At 48.3% G+C, this 14,874-nt stretch overlaps 2 protein-coding genes, 4 non-coding genes and 1 pseudogene across 6 annotated transcripts; all 7 read right to left on the reverse strand.

Moving 5' to 3' along the window:
* Positions 1–1,834: 1,834 nt before the first annotated feature.
* LOC116407312 lies at positions 1,835–2,026 on the reverse strand. The gene has a single exon (XR_004220270.1). It is a non-coding gene; the product is annotated as a U2 spliceosomal RNA (small nuclear RNA).
* A 1,314-nt stretch (positions 2,027–3,340) lies between these two features.
* Positions 3,341–6,990, reverse strand: LOC116406770. Its single transcript, XM_031891657.1, has 2 exons — positions 5,761–6,990; positions 3,341–4,956 (listed from the first exon to the last, which is right to left on the reverse strand). Exons 1-2 carry the CDS (start codon positions 6,944–6,946, stop codon positions 3,569–3,571), a joined length of 2,574 nt encoding a protein of 857 aa, XP_031747517.1. The 5' UTR covers positions 6,947–6,990; the 3' UTR covers positions 3,341–3,568.
* LOC116406771 (zinc finger CCHC domain-containing protein 3-like) lies at positions 6,968–9,026 on the reverse strand. The gene is made up of 2 exons (XM_031891658.1): positions 7,485–9,026; positions 6,968–7,316 (listed from the first exon to the last, which is right to left on the reverse strand). The coding sequence occupies exons 1-2, from the start codon at positions 8,485–8,487 to the stop codon at positions 6,988–6,990; spliced, it is 1,332 nt and encodes a 443-aa protein (XP_031747518.1). The 5' UTR covers positions 8,488–9,026; the 3' UTR covers positions 6,968–6,987.
* LOC116407375 lies at positions 8,913–9,023 on the reverse strand (annotated as a pseudogene).
* A 508-nt stretch (positions 9,027–9,534) lies between the features above and the next one.
* Positions 9,535–9,725, reverse strand: LOC116407400. Its single transcript, XR_004220306.1, has one exon. It is a non-coding gene; the product is annotated as a U2 spliceosomal RNA (small nuclear RNA).
* Positions 9,726–10,236: 511 nt separating this feature from the next.
* On the reverse strand, positions 10,237–10,427 carry LOC116407411. The gene has a single exon (XR_004220317.1). It is a non-coding gene; the product is annotated as a U2 spliceosomal RNA (small nuclear RNA).
* Positions 10,428–10,938: 511 nt separating this feature from the next.
* Positions 10,939–11,124, reverse strand: LOC116407323. The gene has a single exon (XR_004220277.1). It is a non-coding gene; the product is annotated as a U2 spliceosomal RNA (small nuclear RNA).
* Positions 11,125–14,874: the final 3,750 nt, after the last annotated feature.

The raw sequence follows: 14,874 nt of genomic DNA on the forward strand, positions 1-14,874 counted from the left end.
TTAATTAAGTTACATTAGAGGTTTGACGTAATTTTAACACTGCATCTCGAACTTTTGATTTCTCTGGAGTGCTTTTGATACAGTTCTCAATAGCCTTATATTCCTCGTCATCTGTCCAGACTTCCAAAGCATCTGAAATTTCTGAGTTGGTTTTCTCTTTATAGATGTTATACAGCTTTTCTCCCCTAGAAAGAGATTCAACTACAACAGAATCAATTGACTCAACGACTGCAGGACTTACTTCAAGATTCTGACTTTTCTTTCTTTTTTTCTCCTCTTTTTTTCTCTTTTTTCTCTAGTGCTTTCCTCTTTACAACCAGCTTCTCTTTTGGGGCTTTACCTGCGGATACCTTACCATCAGACAGTGGAGATATAGGATCAGCCGGGATAGACAGCATAACAGAATCCACAGTAGGTTCCTCAATTTTCCTCTGCGGGCACCCCCCATATAAGTGCCCTTCCTGCAGACAAAAGTTACATTTTTTTGCGAAAGGACAGGACTTACCATCATGCCCATCCTTACCACAATTCTGACATAGGGAACAGCCTTCTGTTGCGTGACCATAATGACGACATCTTTTGCAGAAAACAGGCATCCCATTAAAGAAACAGTCAATATTCGCTGTGCCAAGCCGAAATCTCGCAGGCGGGTACGTATCTTTCTCGAAAACTGCCTTGAACCGATACTTCGAGGTCCAAATCCCCAGCTCGTTCATGATTTTTCCTATAAAGACAAGTTTTTTACAATACCTACCTAGTATTGCCTCATTTCGCTGAGGAAGAGAAGTTTCTTGTGATCAAGTCGTATTCTCCCTTTGTGCCTCTTAAGGAGATTGAAGCAAGACTTTAAAGCCATCCAAACGAGGTCATTCGAAAAGCCTTCCAGGATTCCCATGAAGCTACAGTAGACGCCCTCTCCATCGAAGGTGACATCGTATACGCCTCTCTTAGGGTAGTCCTGGATCGCCAATATCTCCCTCTTCGCGACTCGACCGAAATCCTCCAAGATGACCTGCACGACATAGGCCAATCCTCTCTCCAGATTCTCGGGATTCGCAGCGATGACTCAGATTGAGTGCTTCACTCGAACGAAAACAGGAACTGAACCATCTTCAGTCGCCATAGTAACACACTCACAGTTTACACTGCAGTGTAGGGTGATCGCCCCCCGTTGCCCGGAATAGAACGCCCCCCAAAAGCAGCATGTGGCTTAAGACACTATGTGCCGATGCCACAAGGCCAAGGGGCGATGTTTCCGAGCACCTCCGGCCAAGACCTCCTGTATCACTACACTTGATCTTAGTCAAAAGGCCGAGAAGCGATAACCCGAATTGCGCACGCACCGACGGGCCCAGATCCTCGCTTGCTCTACCTCCATGGGGAGAGAGAGGGGCCATAACGCTTCCTCCTGCACCTACACTATCCTCCCCCCAAAACCCCAACCCCCACCTCACACACAAGCCCCCACATTACAGCATCTCGGATATCTTCTACAGCCCTTCTCTGGCTCTGGTCTCTTTGCGGGCTGCAGCCGACGACCACTCAGCACCGCAACAGCAACTTCACCACTCTCCCAGAAGCCAACATTTACATAGCCCCGCCTCTTTCTGGCGCACACAATCAAGCACACAACGAGCTCCTGCAACGAGTCCCGGCTGAAAGGGCATCACACCAAACAACGGGCGGATGACGACATTAACAGCAAACTGTCTCCTGCAAAGTCTTGCAAAGTTCTTTTTTCCCCTTCCTTGGGCTGCTTGTTGCTGCTGTTTCTTTGCACTTGTTGTGCTGCTGCTGCAGATTCGAGCTTGTTCTGATTTTTCAAACTGGATAAGAGAGGTGCACCGGTCCTGGAGGTACTGCAATACCAGGTCGATGCGTGGAGTGGACAGAGCAAGCTCTTCTTCCATCTCCCTGTTCCAAAAATCCATTTAATATATGGTCCCCAGATAGGGGACGTATCAGATATTAAACTGATAAGAACAGATGATATTGTATCATCCGAGCGCCTCCGCCCTGAGGGCAAAAGGTACTCTCGTTCGATGCCCATGTGCCCGAAGACAGCATGTGCGGGCAGACCCACCTTCGCCGGAGCTAGGGTGGGGACCACCAAGTCAGGGCCTAGGGCCTAGCGAACTAGGACACCTATCCCGGGTTTTGCGCAAATCCAACACAAAAATGGTGCGGAAGTGTGCGGTGCAATGCCATTAGTCGCCTTGTTCAGGCCCCAGCTGGCAGCTGGTGCAGTTTCATAAAAAGGCAAAAAATCTCCACTACAGAGGTCAAGCATGGCTAGGCATAATAACCATGTGCAAAGCCCCCGACAAAAAGGTCGGGTGCCCTTCCAAAAGGAGGCACAGGTTCTCCGCTTTCGCCAAGCTCCCCGCTTCGTCACAAGCGCTGTAATCTGATCTGAAACTGATAAGAACAGATGATATTGTATCATCCGAGCGCCTCCGCCCTGAGGGCAAAAGGTACTCTCGTTCGATGCCCATGTGCCCGAAGACAGCATGTGCGGGCAGACCCACCTTCGCCGGAGCTAGGGTGGGGACCACCAAGTCAGGGCCTAGGGCCTAGCGAACTAGGACACCTATCCCGGGTTTTGCGCAACTCCAACACAAAAATGGTGCGGAAGTGTGCGGTGCAATGCCATTAGTCGCCTTGTTCAGGCCCCAGCTGGCAGCTGGTGCAGTTTCATAAAAAGGCAAAAAAATCTCCACTACAGAGGTCAAGCATGGCTAGGCATAATAACCATGTGCAAAGCCCCCGACAAAAAGGTCGGGTGCCCTTCCAAAAGGAGGCACAGGTTCTCCGCTTTCGCCAAGCTCCCCGCTTCGTCACAAGCGCTGTAATCTGATCTGAAACTGATAAGAACAGATGATATTGTATCATCCGAGCGCCTCCGCCCTGAGGGCAAAAGGTACTCTCGTTCGATGCCCATGTGCCCGAAGACAGCATGTGCGGGCAGACCCACCTTCGCCGGAGCTAGGGTGGGGACCACCAAGTCAGGGCCTAGGGCCTAGCGAACTAGGACACCTATCCCGGGTTTTGCGCAAATCCAACACAAAAATGGTGCGGAAGTGTGCGGTGCAATGCCATTAGTCGCCTTGTTCAGGCCCCAGCTGGCAGCTGGTGCAGTTTCATAAAAAGGTAAAAAAATCTCCACTACAGAGGTCAAGCATGGCTAGGCATAATAACCATGTGCAAAGCCCCCGACAAAAAGGTCGGGTGCCCTTCCAAAAGGAGGCACAGGTTCTCCGCTTTCGCCAAGCTCCCCGCTTCGTCACAAGCGCTGTAATCTGATCTGAAACTGATAAGAACAGATTTTTTTATTGAAAAATATACTTTATTATATATATATAATATAAATATACAAAAAACAAACATTTCCGTTTTTCATTCATTCATTGCATTCACATTATACTTTCAAAATAAAGCAATGGAGGTAGAGGGGGAGTGGATGGGGGGTGGGAGATGGGGAAAGGGATGTGGAATTTGAAACGCCCAAAGCTTTATTTTCCACTTAAACTTAGACAACAAGGGAGGGAGGGGGAGAAGGAGAGGGTTTTCAGTCCTCTTCTTCCTCAAGGCTGTCCCGGATGTTGTAGTCCCGGAGCAGACTGTGAATCAGTCTGCGGCAGTCTTGGATTGTCATCCTCTCTCTCCTCAGAATGAGGCAGTTCCTGGAATACCATAAAACGTCCTTAAAAGAGTTCATAAGGCGCCAGGCATCCTGAATTGCCCCTTCCGTGTGGGTACCCTGGAAAAGCCCATAAAGCACCGCATGGTGCGTAAGCAAGTTCCTGGGCACACAGTCTTTGAGTTCATGTTCCAGGGCATCAAGCAGGACCTGAGCAAACTGGCAATCCCAAAAGGTGTGCAAAGATGTTTCCTCATAAAGGATGCACCGTGGGCAATGCCGGTACCTGCACAGGTTACGGGCATGCATGAATGTTCTGAGGGGCAACCCCCCCTGTATGGCCATCCATGACATGTCCTTGTGCTTGTTGGTCAGGCTGTCTGAAGAAACATTCCCCCAAACAACCTTTGCTGTGTCCTCTGGGAGCCCTGGAATAGACTCCGTCTTGTCTTTGGCTCTGATCAACTTGTGGATTGTCTTTGGTTTCCACAAATCGGGCTTGACTCCCTCCAGTTGGTGTTCCCTCACAAACTTTGTAACATCCAGGTAAAACCAAGGGGTGTTCCAGTTGTAAGGGTAGGAGCTGTCCCACTTGTCCCACCCCAGCGAACGCCAAAGTGGAAGAAGAAAAAAACGGGACATGGAGCTGCCAACAGAGTCCTTTTCTTTGCCGGTGATCGTCTGGCGGATGCAGTTACACACGAAGAAACTCCTCAGCAGGGTGGGGATGTCAGGGACTCCTTTTCCACCTTTGCAGGGGGCCTTGTACATAACTGACCGCTTTACTCTGTCCATCTTGGAGCCCCAGATGAAGTGGAAGACTGCCCTTGTGATGGCCCTGCAGACCGTAGCCAGCGGAGGCCATGCTTGGGCCATGTACTGCAGGACAGGAAGAATCTCATTCCGCAGCACCAGTGTCTTCCCTTCGATTGTGAGGTCTCTGAGACTCCAGAGGCCAATCTTTTGTCTGACCTTTGCCATTCTCTCCTCCCAGCACTTCAGGGCAGCGCCCTCACCGCCAAACCAGACTCCGAGGATCTTAATGAAGTCGGCTTTGATGGAAAAGGGGACGTTGTCAGAAGCCAGGTTCCAGTCTCCGAAGAGGAGGGTCTCTGACTTCCCGCAGTTGACTTTGGCTCCTGAAGCTTTGCTGAAGTCCTCGCAGGTCTGGACGAGCGATCTCACCGACTGCTGATCTGCGCAGAAGACGGTCACGTCGTCCATGTACAGCGAGCACTTGATCTGGGATCTGGCAGGTCCTGGTGCGGTGATCCCTCTGATCTCTGGATTCCGTCGGATGCACTCGGCGAAGAGCTCTATGCAACAGACAAAAAGAAGAGGTGAAAGAGGGCAGCCTTGTCTGACCCCAGACAACACCGGGAAGGGGTCAGTTTTCCAGCCGTTGACCAGCACCAAACTGAAAATATCACGGTACATTAGACTGACATAAGAACAAAACATTTCACCCAGCCCAAACCTACGCAGGACCTTGTTCATAAAGACGTGGGACACACGATCAAAGGCTTTTTCCTGATCAAGACTGACCAGGGCCGCGTGCACACGGCGGTCCTTGATGTAGTGAACCGTGTCCCTAATGAGAGCAAGGCTGTCGGCAATCCTGCGCCCGGGGATACCGCAAGTTTGGTCCGGATGGACGATCTGTCCGATGACAGTCTTTAGCCGGTTGGCTAGTACCTTGGCGAGGATCTTGTAGTCCACATTCAGGAGAGAGATGGGACGCCAATTTTTAAGGTCACATCTCTCCCCCTTCTGTTTATACAAGATCGTGATCATTCCTTCCCTCAGCGACTGAGGCATTTTGCCCTCCACGGCCATCTCCTCGTACAGCTCGAGCAGGTCCGGACCAATGAGGTCCCACAGCGCTACATAGAGCTCCGCTGGGAGACCGTCACTGCCCGGGGTCCTGTCTCGCCTAAAGGATTTGGCAGCAGAGTGCAACTCCTCCAAGGCCAAGGGGGCATTGGTGGCTGAAAGACCTGCAGGATCAATAAGGTTAGTGATACCTGACAGGAACTTCTCAGCCGATGTTTCGTCTGTTTCCTTTTCCTTGTAGAGGGAGCTGTAGTAGTCTGTGACCACTTCCATTACTCCCTCCTTACCTGACTTCAGGGTGCCTGTCTCGTCGCGGAGCTCTGTCAGGGGTGTGTGGCCGGAGTGGAGCTTTCGGAAGAAGAAAGAGTTGCACTTTTCCCCCTTCTCGAGATGCTCCACCTTGGAGCGGAAGATGATGCGCCTGGATTCCTCCGCAAAGTGCCCTTTCAGGCCCTCTTTGGTCTCCTCCAGATCCTTTCTCACATCCCAGCCACACCGCTGGAGGTCTTGAAGGGACTGTAGATCTCTCTGCAGCCTCTTGAAGTTCCTCCTGCGTTCGCAGGCTTGACGCCTGCCCTTCACCTGAAAGAAACTACGCAACTGAACCTTGACAAATTCCCACCAGTCACTGACATTATTAAAACAACATTTCTCATTCCTCCACCAAATGTATGCATCCCTCAGTTCTTGCATAACCTCCTCCCTTCCCAACAGTTCACAGTTCAGCTTCCAGGAGCCCGGACCTGGAGGAAAACCACAGCCCAAAGATCCCTGAAAGTGAATGGCCCTGTGGTCAGAGAAGAAGCAGGGGACCATAGCATACCTTGTCTGCTTGATGGTACGGGAGGTAAACACAAAGTCAATCCTAGAACGCACTGAGCCATCGGGGCGGCACCAACTGTAATTCACAGTGCCGTTCCCAATGGACCCAACAGCGTCCTTTAAGGATGCTTCGGTTACCATCTCCTTAAGCAGTTTGGAGGTGACATCCAGTTTGGCACCGTTGCTGGTGCTGCGCCCGTCCTCCTCAATGGGGCAGTTGAAATCCCCGCCCAACACTACCGCCCGGGTGGTTGCTAACTGGGCCCGCAGGGTTTGGAGTAGTTCCAAACGCTCACCCTTCTCAGGGGAGGCGTACACGTTGATAAGCCTAACAGGCTCCCCTGCCCAGGAACCGTCCACGACCAGTAAACGGCCACAGACTAGCTCAAGTACAGAATCAACAGTGAAGAGGCTCCCCCTGATCAGAATGGCGACCCCTGCAGACTTACAGCTATTACCCCCAGACCAGTAGGAGGGACCATGGGTCCACTGACGCATGAGGTGTTTGTAAGACCTGGAGAAAGGAAAGGCACATTCCTGCAACATGTACACATTACAATTCTGGTTATCGAGAAATGCAAAGATGGTCTGTCGTCTCATCAGGTCCTTAATACTCCTAACATTAATGGTGAATAAGTTAAAAGACCCCATTAGTTAAGAAATAAAAAGAAAACCGTTAACGTCATTTTACATTATACATTACCACTCCGGTCGGGCGGGTCTCCTCCTGCATTGTCGGGCGGGGGGGGACTCTCCTCCGGAGATTCCAGCTGCTGTAGCAGGGCCTCTTCCAGTTGCAGGACCCTGTTGACATCTGCAGGTTCGACTGGGATCTGCTCGAGTTCTTCCAGGAGCAGTTCCATGTCCTCTGCTTCTACCTCTGTGATGTGCACTGCCTCCACCTCCTCCCCCTCCTCTGATGATGTTGTGCCGTCCAGGTCAGTGACGGCTTTCTTCCTCTCCTGTTGTTGTTCAGCCGCTGGGCTTTCCTCTGCTTCTCTGGTCCTTTTTTTGCAGAGGGCTGGAGAGGAAGAGAGAGGCTGGGAGGGGTGGGTGAGGGGGGGAAAATCCTCCAGGGAGAAACCTGCAGCCCCTGGAGGGGAGGTTAGCGGGGCTGCAGGGGGAGAGGGAGGTGTGAAGGTGGGGGCTGGAGTGGGAGAGGGTGCTGGGGTAGCAGTGGGGGGCTTACCATTCTTCTCCTTGTTCCCATTGTTCTTGGCCGGAGCCGGAGGTGTTACCTTGGCTTTGGCTGGGGCTGGAGGCTTTCCTTTCTTTTGTGTATTGGCTGGGGCTGGAGGTGTCGGTTTCGCCTGAGCCACAGACGCATAGGTTCTTGATCTCTGTGGGCAGTCTCTGTAGATGTGGTCAGCCAATCCACATAAGTTGCAGGCCTTGGAGCGGGGGCAGTTTTTGGCCTCATGGCCCAGCACCTTGCAGATCCTGCATGCATTTGCTGTGCAGGTTTTTGCTTGGTGTCCCAACTGTCCACATTTCCTGCAGGTTTGAGGCTGGTCTGGGTAGTAGAGGAGTCCGGGGGAGCTGCCGAGAGAGAAACTCTGGGGGAGGTGTTTGAGCCCATCTGCTGAGCCCTCTTCCCGCTGGAGCTTTACCAGGACCGAATACTTACCCGTCCAGAAGCCGTTTGAGTCCATGATTTGGCTGGGATCCTTGATGACCGTGCAGAATCTGCTCAGGAAGGTGATAATATCTTTCACTGGTGTGTGGGGGTTTCGCATTGCGACCGTCACCCGCCTTTCCTCTCTTTGAATAGGGCTGTTGCCCACAAAGCGAGTAAAAGGGGATTCGGGCCCCGCCGCTTTAACCCTTTCCCAGTACCTCCTGCAAATAGCCATGGAAGCGAAGGTGATGTAAAACAGTCCCCCTATGAAGGTCTGTATACTCACCGTCTCTGCCTTGGAGAATCCCTGTTCCATTACCATCTTTTTCCCGAACACACCTGTCGACATGTCCGGGACCTTACCTTCCACCTCTTTTAGCCTTAGCACAACCGTCTGTCTCATCCATGGCTCCAGATTGGGGGACTGGTTAGCCTTGGGAGGCAGAGCGGAGGCCTGGGCTGGTGCTTGGGTTGCGGGTCCAGTTTTGGGTGGTGCGTTCCTGGAGCCCGTGGAGACATTTTCCGATTTCTTCCCAGAGTTCTTCCCTCTGCTGGCAGCTGTAGCAGGAGCCATCTCTTCCTGTTCCAAGGGTCTGGAAAGGAAAAGAGAGGGAAAAAGAAGGGTAGAAGGAGGGGAAAAGTCTGAAAAAAAAGAGAGAGAGAGAGAGTGGGCGGGGTTATGCAAATGACCCCAAGGGTCGTCCTTCAGAGCACTGCAATGGCCCCAGGGAGGGAAGAGAGAGAGAGGGGGGAAGGGAGTAAGAGAGAGAGAGAGAGAGAGAGAGAGGAGTTTTTAAAAAAACTCCTAAGTGTTATCAGCTCGAAGCGGAGTTAGAACTCCGAGTTTCTTCTTTGCCGGTCGTAGTCTGGGACTTCTTTCCTGAAGGTCGGAATCCCTGTAGATCGCTTCAAGATGAAGTGCTTCTGTCGCAGTCTGAAGCCGAAGTCGGTCTCTCTGGAGCTGGATCTTCCGAAGTGTCTCCGTCCGTCGGTCGATCAGATGATTCTCTTCCTGAGCTTCAGATCTTCAGACTTCAGCCTGCTTCAGTAGATCTGAACTGATAAGAACAGATACTACACTTGATCTTAGCCAAAAGGCCGAGAAGCGATAACCCGAATTGCGCACGCACCGACGGGCCCAGATCCTCGCTTGCTCTACCTCCATGGGGAGAGAGAGGGGCCATAACGCTTCCTCCTGCACCTACACTATCCTCCCCCCAAAACCCCAACCCCCACCTCACACACAAGCCCCCACATTACAGCATCTCGGATATCTTCTACAGCCCTTCTCTGGCTCTGGTCTCTTTGCGGGCTGCAGCCGACGACCACTCAGCACCGCAACAGCAACTTCACCACTCTCCCAGAAGCCAACATTTACATAGCCCCGCCTCTTTCTGGCGCACACAATCAAGCACACAACGAGCTCCTGCAACGAGTCCCGGCTGAAAGGGCATCACACCAAACAACGGGCGGATGACGACATTAACAGCAAACTGTCTCCTGCAAAGTCTTGCAAAGTTCTTTTTTCCCCTTCCTTGGGCTGCTTGTTGCTGCTGTTTCTTTGCACTTGTTGTGCTGCTGCTGCAGATTCGAGCTTGTTCTGATTTTTCAAACTGGATAAGAGAGGTGCACCGGTCCTGGAGGTACTGCAATACCAGGTCGATGCGTGGAGTGGACAGAGCAAGCTCTTCTTCCATCTCCCTGTTCCAAAAATCCATTTAATATATGGTCCCCAGATAGGGGACGTATCAGATATTAAACTGATAAGAACAGATACTACACTTGATCTTAGCCAAAAGGCCGAGAAGCGATAACCCGAATTGCGCACGCACCGACGGGCCCAGATCCTCGCTTGCTCTACCTCCATGGGGAGAGAGAGGGGCCATAACGCTTCCTCCTGCACCTACACTATCCTCCCCCCAAAACCCCAACCCCCACCTCACACACAAGCCCCCACATTACAGCATCTCGGATATCTTCTACAGCCCTTCTCTGGCTCTGGTCTCTTTGCGGGCTGCAGCCGACGACCACTCAGCACCGCAACAGCAACTTCACCACTCTCCCAGAAGCCAACATTTACATAGCCCCGCCTCTTTCTGGCGCACACAATCAAGCACACAACGAGCTCCTGCAACGAGTCCCGGCTGAAAGGGCATCACACCAAACAACGGGCGGATGACGACATTAACAGCAAACTGTCTCCTGCAAAGTCTTGCAAAGTTCTTTTTTCCCCTTCCTTGGGCTGCTTGTTGCTGCTGTTTCTTTGCACTTGTTGTGCTGCTGCTGCAGATTCGAGCTTGTTCTGATTTTTCAAACTGGATAAGAGAGGTGCACCGGTCCTGGAGGTACTGCAATACCAGGTCGATGCGTGGAGTGGACAGAGCAAGCTCTTCTTCCATCTCCCTGTTCCAAAAATCCATTTAATATATGGTCCCCAGATAGGGGACGTATCAGATATTAAACTGATAAGAACAGATACTACACTTGATCTTAGCCAAAAGGCCGAGAAGCGATAACCCGAATTGCGCACGCACCGACGGGCCCAGATCCTCGCTTGCTCTACCTCCATGGGGAGAGAGAGGGGCCATAACGCTTCCTCCTGCACCTACACTATCCTCCCCCCAAAACCCCAACCCCCACCTCACACACAAGCCCCCACATTACAGCATCTCGGATATCTTCTACAGCCCTTCTCTGGCTCTGGTCTCTTTGCGGGCTGCAGCCGACGACCACTCAGCACCGCAACAGCAACTTCACCACTCTCCCAGAAGCCAACATTTACATAGCCCCGCCTCTTTCTGGCGCACACAATCAAGCACACAACGAGCTCCTGCAACGAGTCCCGGCTGAAAGGGCATCACACCAAACAACGGGCGGATGACGACATTAACAGCAAACTGTCTCCTGCAAAGTCTTGCAAAGTTCTTTTTTCCCCTTCCTTGGGCTGCTTGTTGCTGCTGTTTCTTTGCACTTGTTGTGCTGCTGCTGCAGATTCGAGCTTGTTCTGATTTTTCAAACTGGATAAGAGAGGTGCACCGGTCCTGGAGGTACTGCAATACCAGGTCGATGCGTGGAGTGGACAGAGCAAGCTCTTCTTCCATCTCCCTGTTCCAAAAATCCATTTAATATATGGTCCCCAGATAGGGGACGTATCAGATATTAAACTGATAAGAACAGATAAGGTTTCAACAAATGTTTATTTAAAACCAAAATTAAAGATCACCATTATGGTGCAAGGGTACAGAATAAAAGCAAGGAGTTACATAAAAGGGTAAAATTACAATAAAATGTTCCAAGATGCCAGACCCCACATTGACATGGCTTCATTTTTCCCAAGTAATTTTTTATCCCTTAAGTAATAAATATACATTTCGCTTAGTGCAATCTTTATACAATCATTTACAGAAATAAAATCATGTTTAAAAAGCAAAATGTTCCTTACTTTCCAGATGGCATTTTTAAAACAGTTTAAAATCATCCAACAGATTTCATATTGTTTTACAGATGTGCAGGTAAAAAGTCCATATAAAACATAAAAATGATTAAAATCTTTAAAACCACCAATATGTTTAAAAAGCGGACCAACAGATTTCCATAACTCCTGTGCATAGGGACAGTTCCAAAACAAGTGTAAAATAGTTTCATCTATACAACATGTTTCTCTAGGGCATTTACCTCTGCCCACCAAGCCTCTTCGGTGTTGAAACTCCCGTGTAGGGAGGCATTGGTGGACAATAGCCCAGGCAAGATCCTTGTGAACATTGGCTAGGAACTTTCCAAAGACATTTCGCCATACCTGTTTGGATCTTGCCTCAGAGAAGTTGGACACTGTCAAGACCACATCATCATGTCTTAGTATTTTTGTAACCTTTCTTTGGTCCCCCAACACTTCCGGTTCAATTTCTTTTAGGCGAAACAGTCTTACAGCCTTTTCTAAAACCACATAGTGTTTTGGGGGACATAAAAGCACAGGAGTATTTAGCGGAACCCTGAACCAGGGCTTAAAAACCATACCTGCAGCATATTTTAAAAAACAACTAAAAATGCCATCAGTGTTAAAAAGTTTAAAACAAAAACAGAAGAATTTGACATAAAAGAATAAAAGAAGATTGGGAACATCTTTACCCCCACATTGTTTACTCTTGTACATACGATCTCTTTTGAGTTTTTCCATTTTAGAACCCCATAGGAACTTAAAACACACTCTTGTTAGTCTCTTAATGTACAAAGAGGAAGGGGGAAAAACCAGGGCAATATGCAGCATAATAGGAAGTAAAACCATTTTAATGATTAAAACTTTGCCCTCCATGGTTAAATCACTCAAGTTCCACATACATGTCTTCTTTTCTAAACGAGTTAAAACAATGTCCCAGTTAAGATCACCTTTGTTTTCGGCATTAAAAATCACCCCTAAAATCTTTATTTGGTTATGTTGCATTTTAACTTCAGGGGCAACAGACATATCAAAAACACCAATACCGAGACAATCACATTTGTGCAAATTAAGTTTGAACCCAGAGGCTCCACAAAAACCTGAAATGTGCAATAAAGCTCTTTTTAAAGAGTAGGCAGTTGTGCACAGGAGGGTGACATCGTCCATATAGCTCAGCACTTTTACCTGACGGCCACCTCCTCCAGGAACGGGAACACCTCTGATGATTTTGTCATTTCTTAAAAGGATTAAAAGGGGTTCAATTGCACAAATAAAAAGGAATGGGGACAGAGGACAACCTTGCTTAACCCCGGATTTTAAAAACACATTTTCTGTTAAAAACCCGTTAATAGAAATTTGGCTAAAACAAGAATTATATAAAACCTTAATACCATTTACAATAAAATCAGGCAATGCCATTTTTCTTAAAACTTTAAAAAGGTATTCATGCGAGACACGATCAAATGCTTTTTCAAAATCAAGAGATAAAATTGCAAGTTTTTGTTTTCGGTCATTAGAATACCATATAGCATCCCGAATGACATTAAGGGATTCCGCCATGGTTCTTCCCGGAACCCCACACACCTGATCGGGATGGATTAAAACATTTAAAAATGGCTTAACACGTAAAGAAATTAATTTTGCCATGACTTTGTAATCGACATTCAACAAGGTAATAGGTCTAAAATTCTCAAGTCTCTCTCTGTCCCCTTTTTTAAAAAGCAAAGATACGATGCCCCTCCTCCATGAGGGGGGTAAAACATCAACCTTAAAAGCTTCTTGATACAATAAAAACAAATCATCTTTTAAAATATCCCAAAACCGTAAATAAAATTCAATCGGCAGACCATCTTCGCCAGGGGCTTTCCCAGATGAAAAACTTTTAAAAACCGTAAAAAGTTCTTCCAAAGTAAAATCATGGGTTAAAACCTCCTGATCTAAAACACTTAAATTAGGCTCTAAAACATTAAGACAGTCATTTAAAAGGGATTCGTCAATACATTTCTCATTAAAAAGGAGTTGATAAAAATTAAAAGCAGTATTTAAAATATCAGTCATAGAAGTAGCACCGTTCAAAGATAAAATAGGGTCTCTTTTCTCCCGGATTTTCTTAAAAAAGAATCTGGAGCACTTTTCGCCTTCTTCTAAGTGCTTTACATGGGAGTTAAAAATGATTTCTTTACCCTTTTGTTCTAGGCACTTCTTAATTTCTGCTTTTAAAACCAACAAATCATTATCAACATCCACATCAACATCACGTAATTTAAAAAGAGTTTGCATCCGCGTATTTAAAACATAAAACCATTGTTTTTTCTTTTTAGCAACCATCTTACCTGCCTTAATAAAAAAATCTCTTATTTTGGGTTTAGTGCCCTCCCACCAACATAGCATTGAACTGTGGGGATCGCGAGTCAACTGCCACTGTCGGTAGGTCCGCACAAACCGCTTACAGATCTGGTCATCTTCGAGAAGTTGTACATTTAGCCTCCAAAGCCCTTTATCCACTTTCTTTTCCCCTAAAATATTGACCTGGAAAAGTAAAAGCTTGTGGTCTGAAAACACATTGTCTAAAAGAATGCATTTAAAAGGGTTAAAAAGGTCAGATAAAAACATAAAATCAATTCTCGAAGAAATTCTGCCATTCGACCAAGTAAAACCAGGATCTGTATGAGATAAAACCTTCCAAACATCTTTAAGGTTAAAATCATCAGTAAAATTTTGTAGCAGATAAGAGGTTCTATCCTTACGGTTAGGGTCACCCCCCTGCCTTTTTTCACCAACCCTAATACAATTGAAATCACCGCCCACAAGCAGAGGAGTAGACCCTACGCAAAACAATGGTACAAGTTCTAAAAGTTCGGCCCTTTCTTGCTTATCGGCCGAGGCATACACATTTAAAACGCGGAAATAAAATCCATTAAAACATAAATGGATTAAAATAGCTCTGCCGGGCTCTATTTCGGTCACAGTCTGAATCGTAATATTAGAGCCACGGCATAATAAACCTACCCCAGCAGTTTTGTTCTCATTTGACCCAGACCAAACGGATGGGCCCCAGTTCCAGTCTTTCTTTAAAAAACTGTAGTCCATAGCATTGTCAATTCCGCACTCCTGTAATAAGCAAAGATCAAAGTCCAGAGTCTCAAGGTATGAAAATAAAGCGGCTCTGCGAGCAGAACCCTTTAAAGATCTCACATTGAGAGATGCAATCTTAAGGCAGTTCATCTTAGCAGTTTACGTGGGTGTATCCTCCATCTCGGATTCCGATCCTTCTCCACCAGAGATTCCCAGCGATTCCACATCTCCTTCCCCAGGAGACCCGAACTCACCGATATTGACCGGGTCCGACGCGGACGTGTATCTCACCTCCGTTCGAGCCCTGACTTCTCCCTCACTGGAGTTGGATCCAACCGACGTACGCCTTCGGATTTCCACACCATCGCCACGCAATCTTTTCTCCGCAGGACGACTGCCACCTCCGATCGCACTCTCAGAAGAACAAGAAGGGGTTTCGCTAACCGTCACGCT

Source organism: Xenopus tropicalis, chromosome 8 (assembly GCF_000004195.4).
Source record: "Xenopus tropicalis strain Nigerian chromosome 8, UCB_Xtro_10.0, whole genome shotgun sequence".
NCBI classification, from domain to species: Eukaryota; Metazoa; Chordata; class Amphibia; order Anura; family Pipidae; genus Xenopus; species Xenopus tropicalis.

Bases quoted from the DNA above. Each gene is read 5' to 3' on its own strand.
- LOC116406770 (XM_031891657.1), bottom strand. From the start codon at position 6,946: ATGGGGTCTTTTAACTTATTCACCATTAATGTTAGGAGTATTAAGGAC. The intron at 4,957-5,760 runs GTAAGGAGGGAG...TCTGTTGCATAG, and splicing joins GACAGGCACCCTGAAGTCAG to AGCTCTTCGCCGAGTGCATC.
- LOC116406771 (XM_031891658.1), bottom strand. From the start codon at position 8,487: ATGGCTCCTGCTACAGCTGCCAGCAGAGGGAAGAACTCTGGGAAGAAA. The intron at 7,317-7,484 runs GTAAGCCCCCCA...CTTCCTCTCCAG, and splicing joins TGGGAACAAGGAGAAGAATG to CCCTCTGCAAAAAAAGGACC.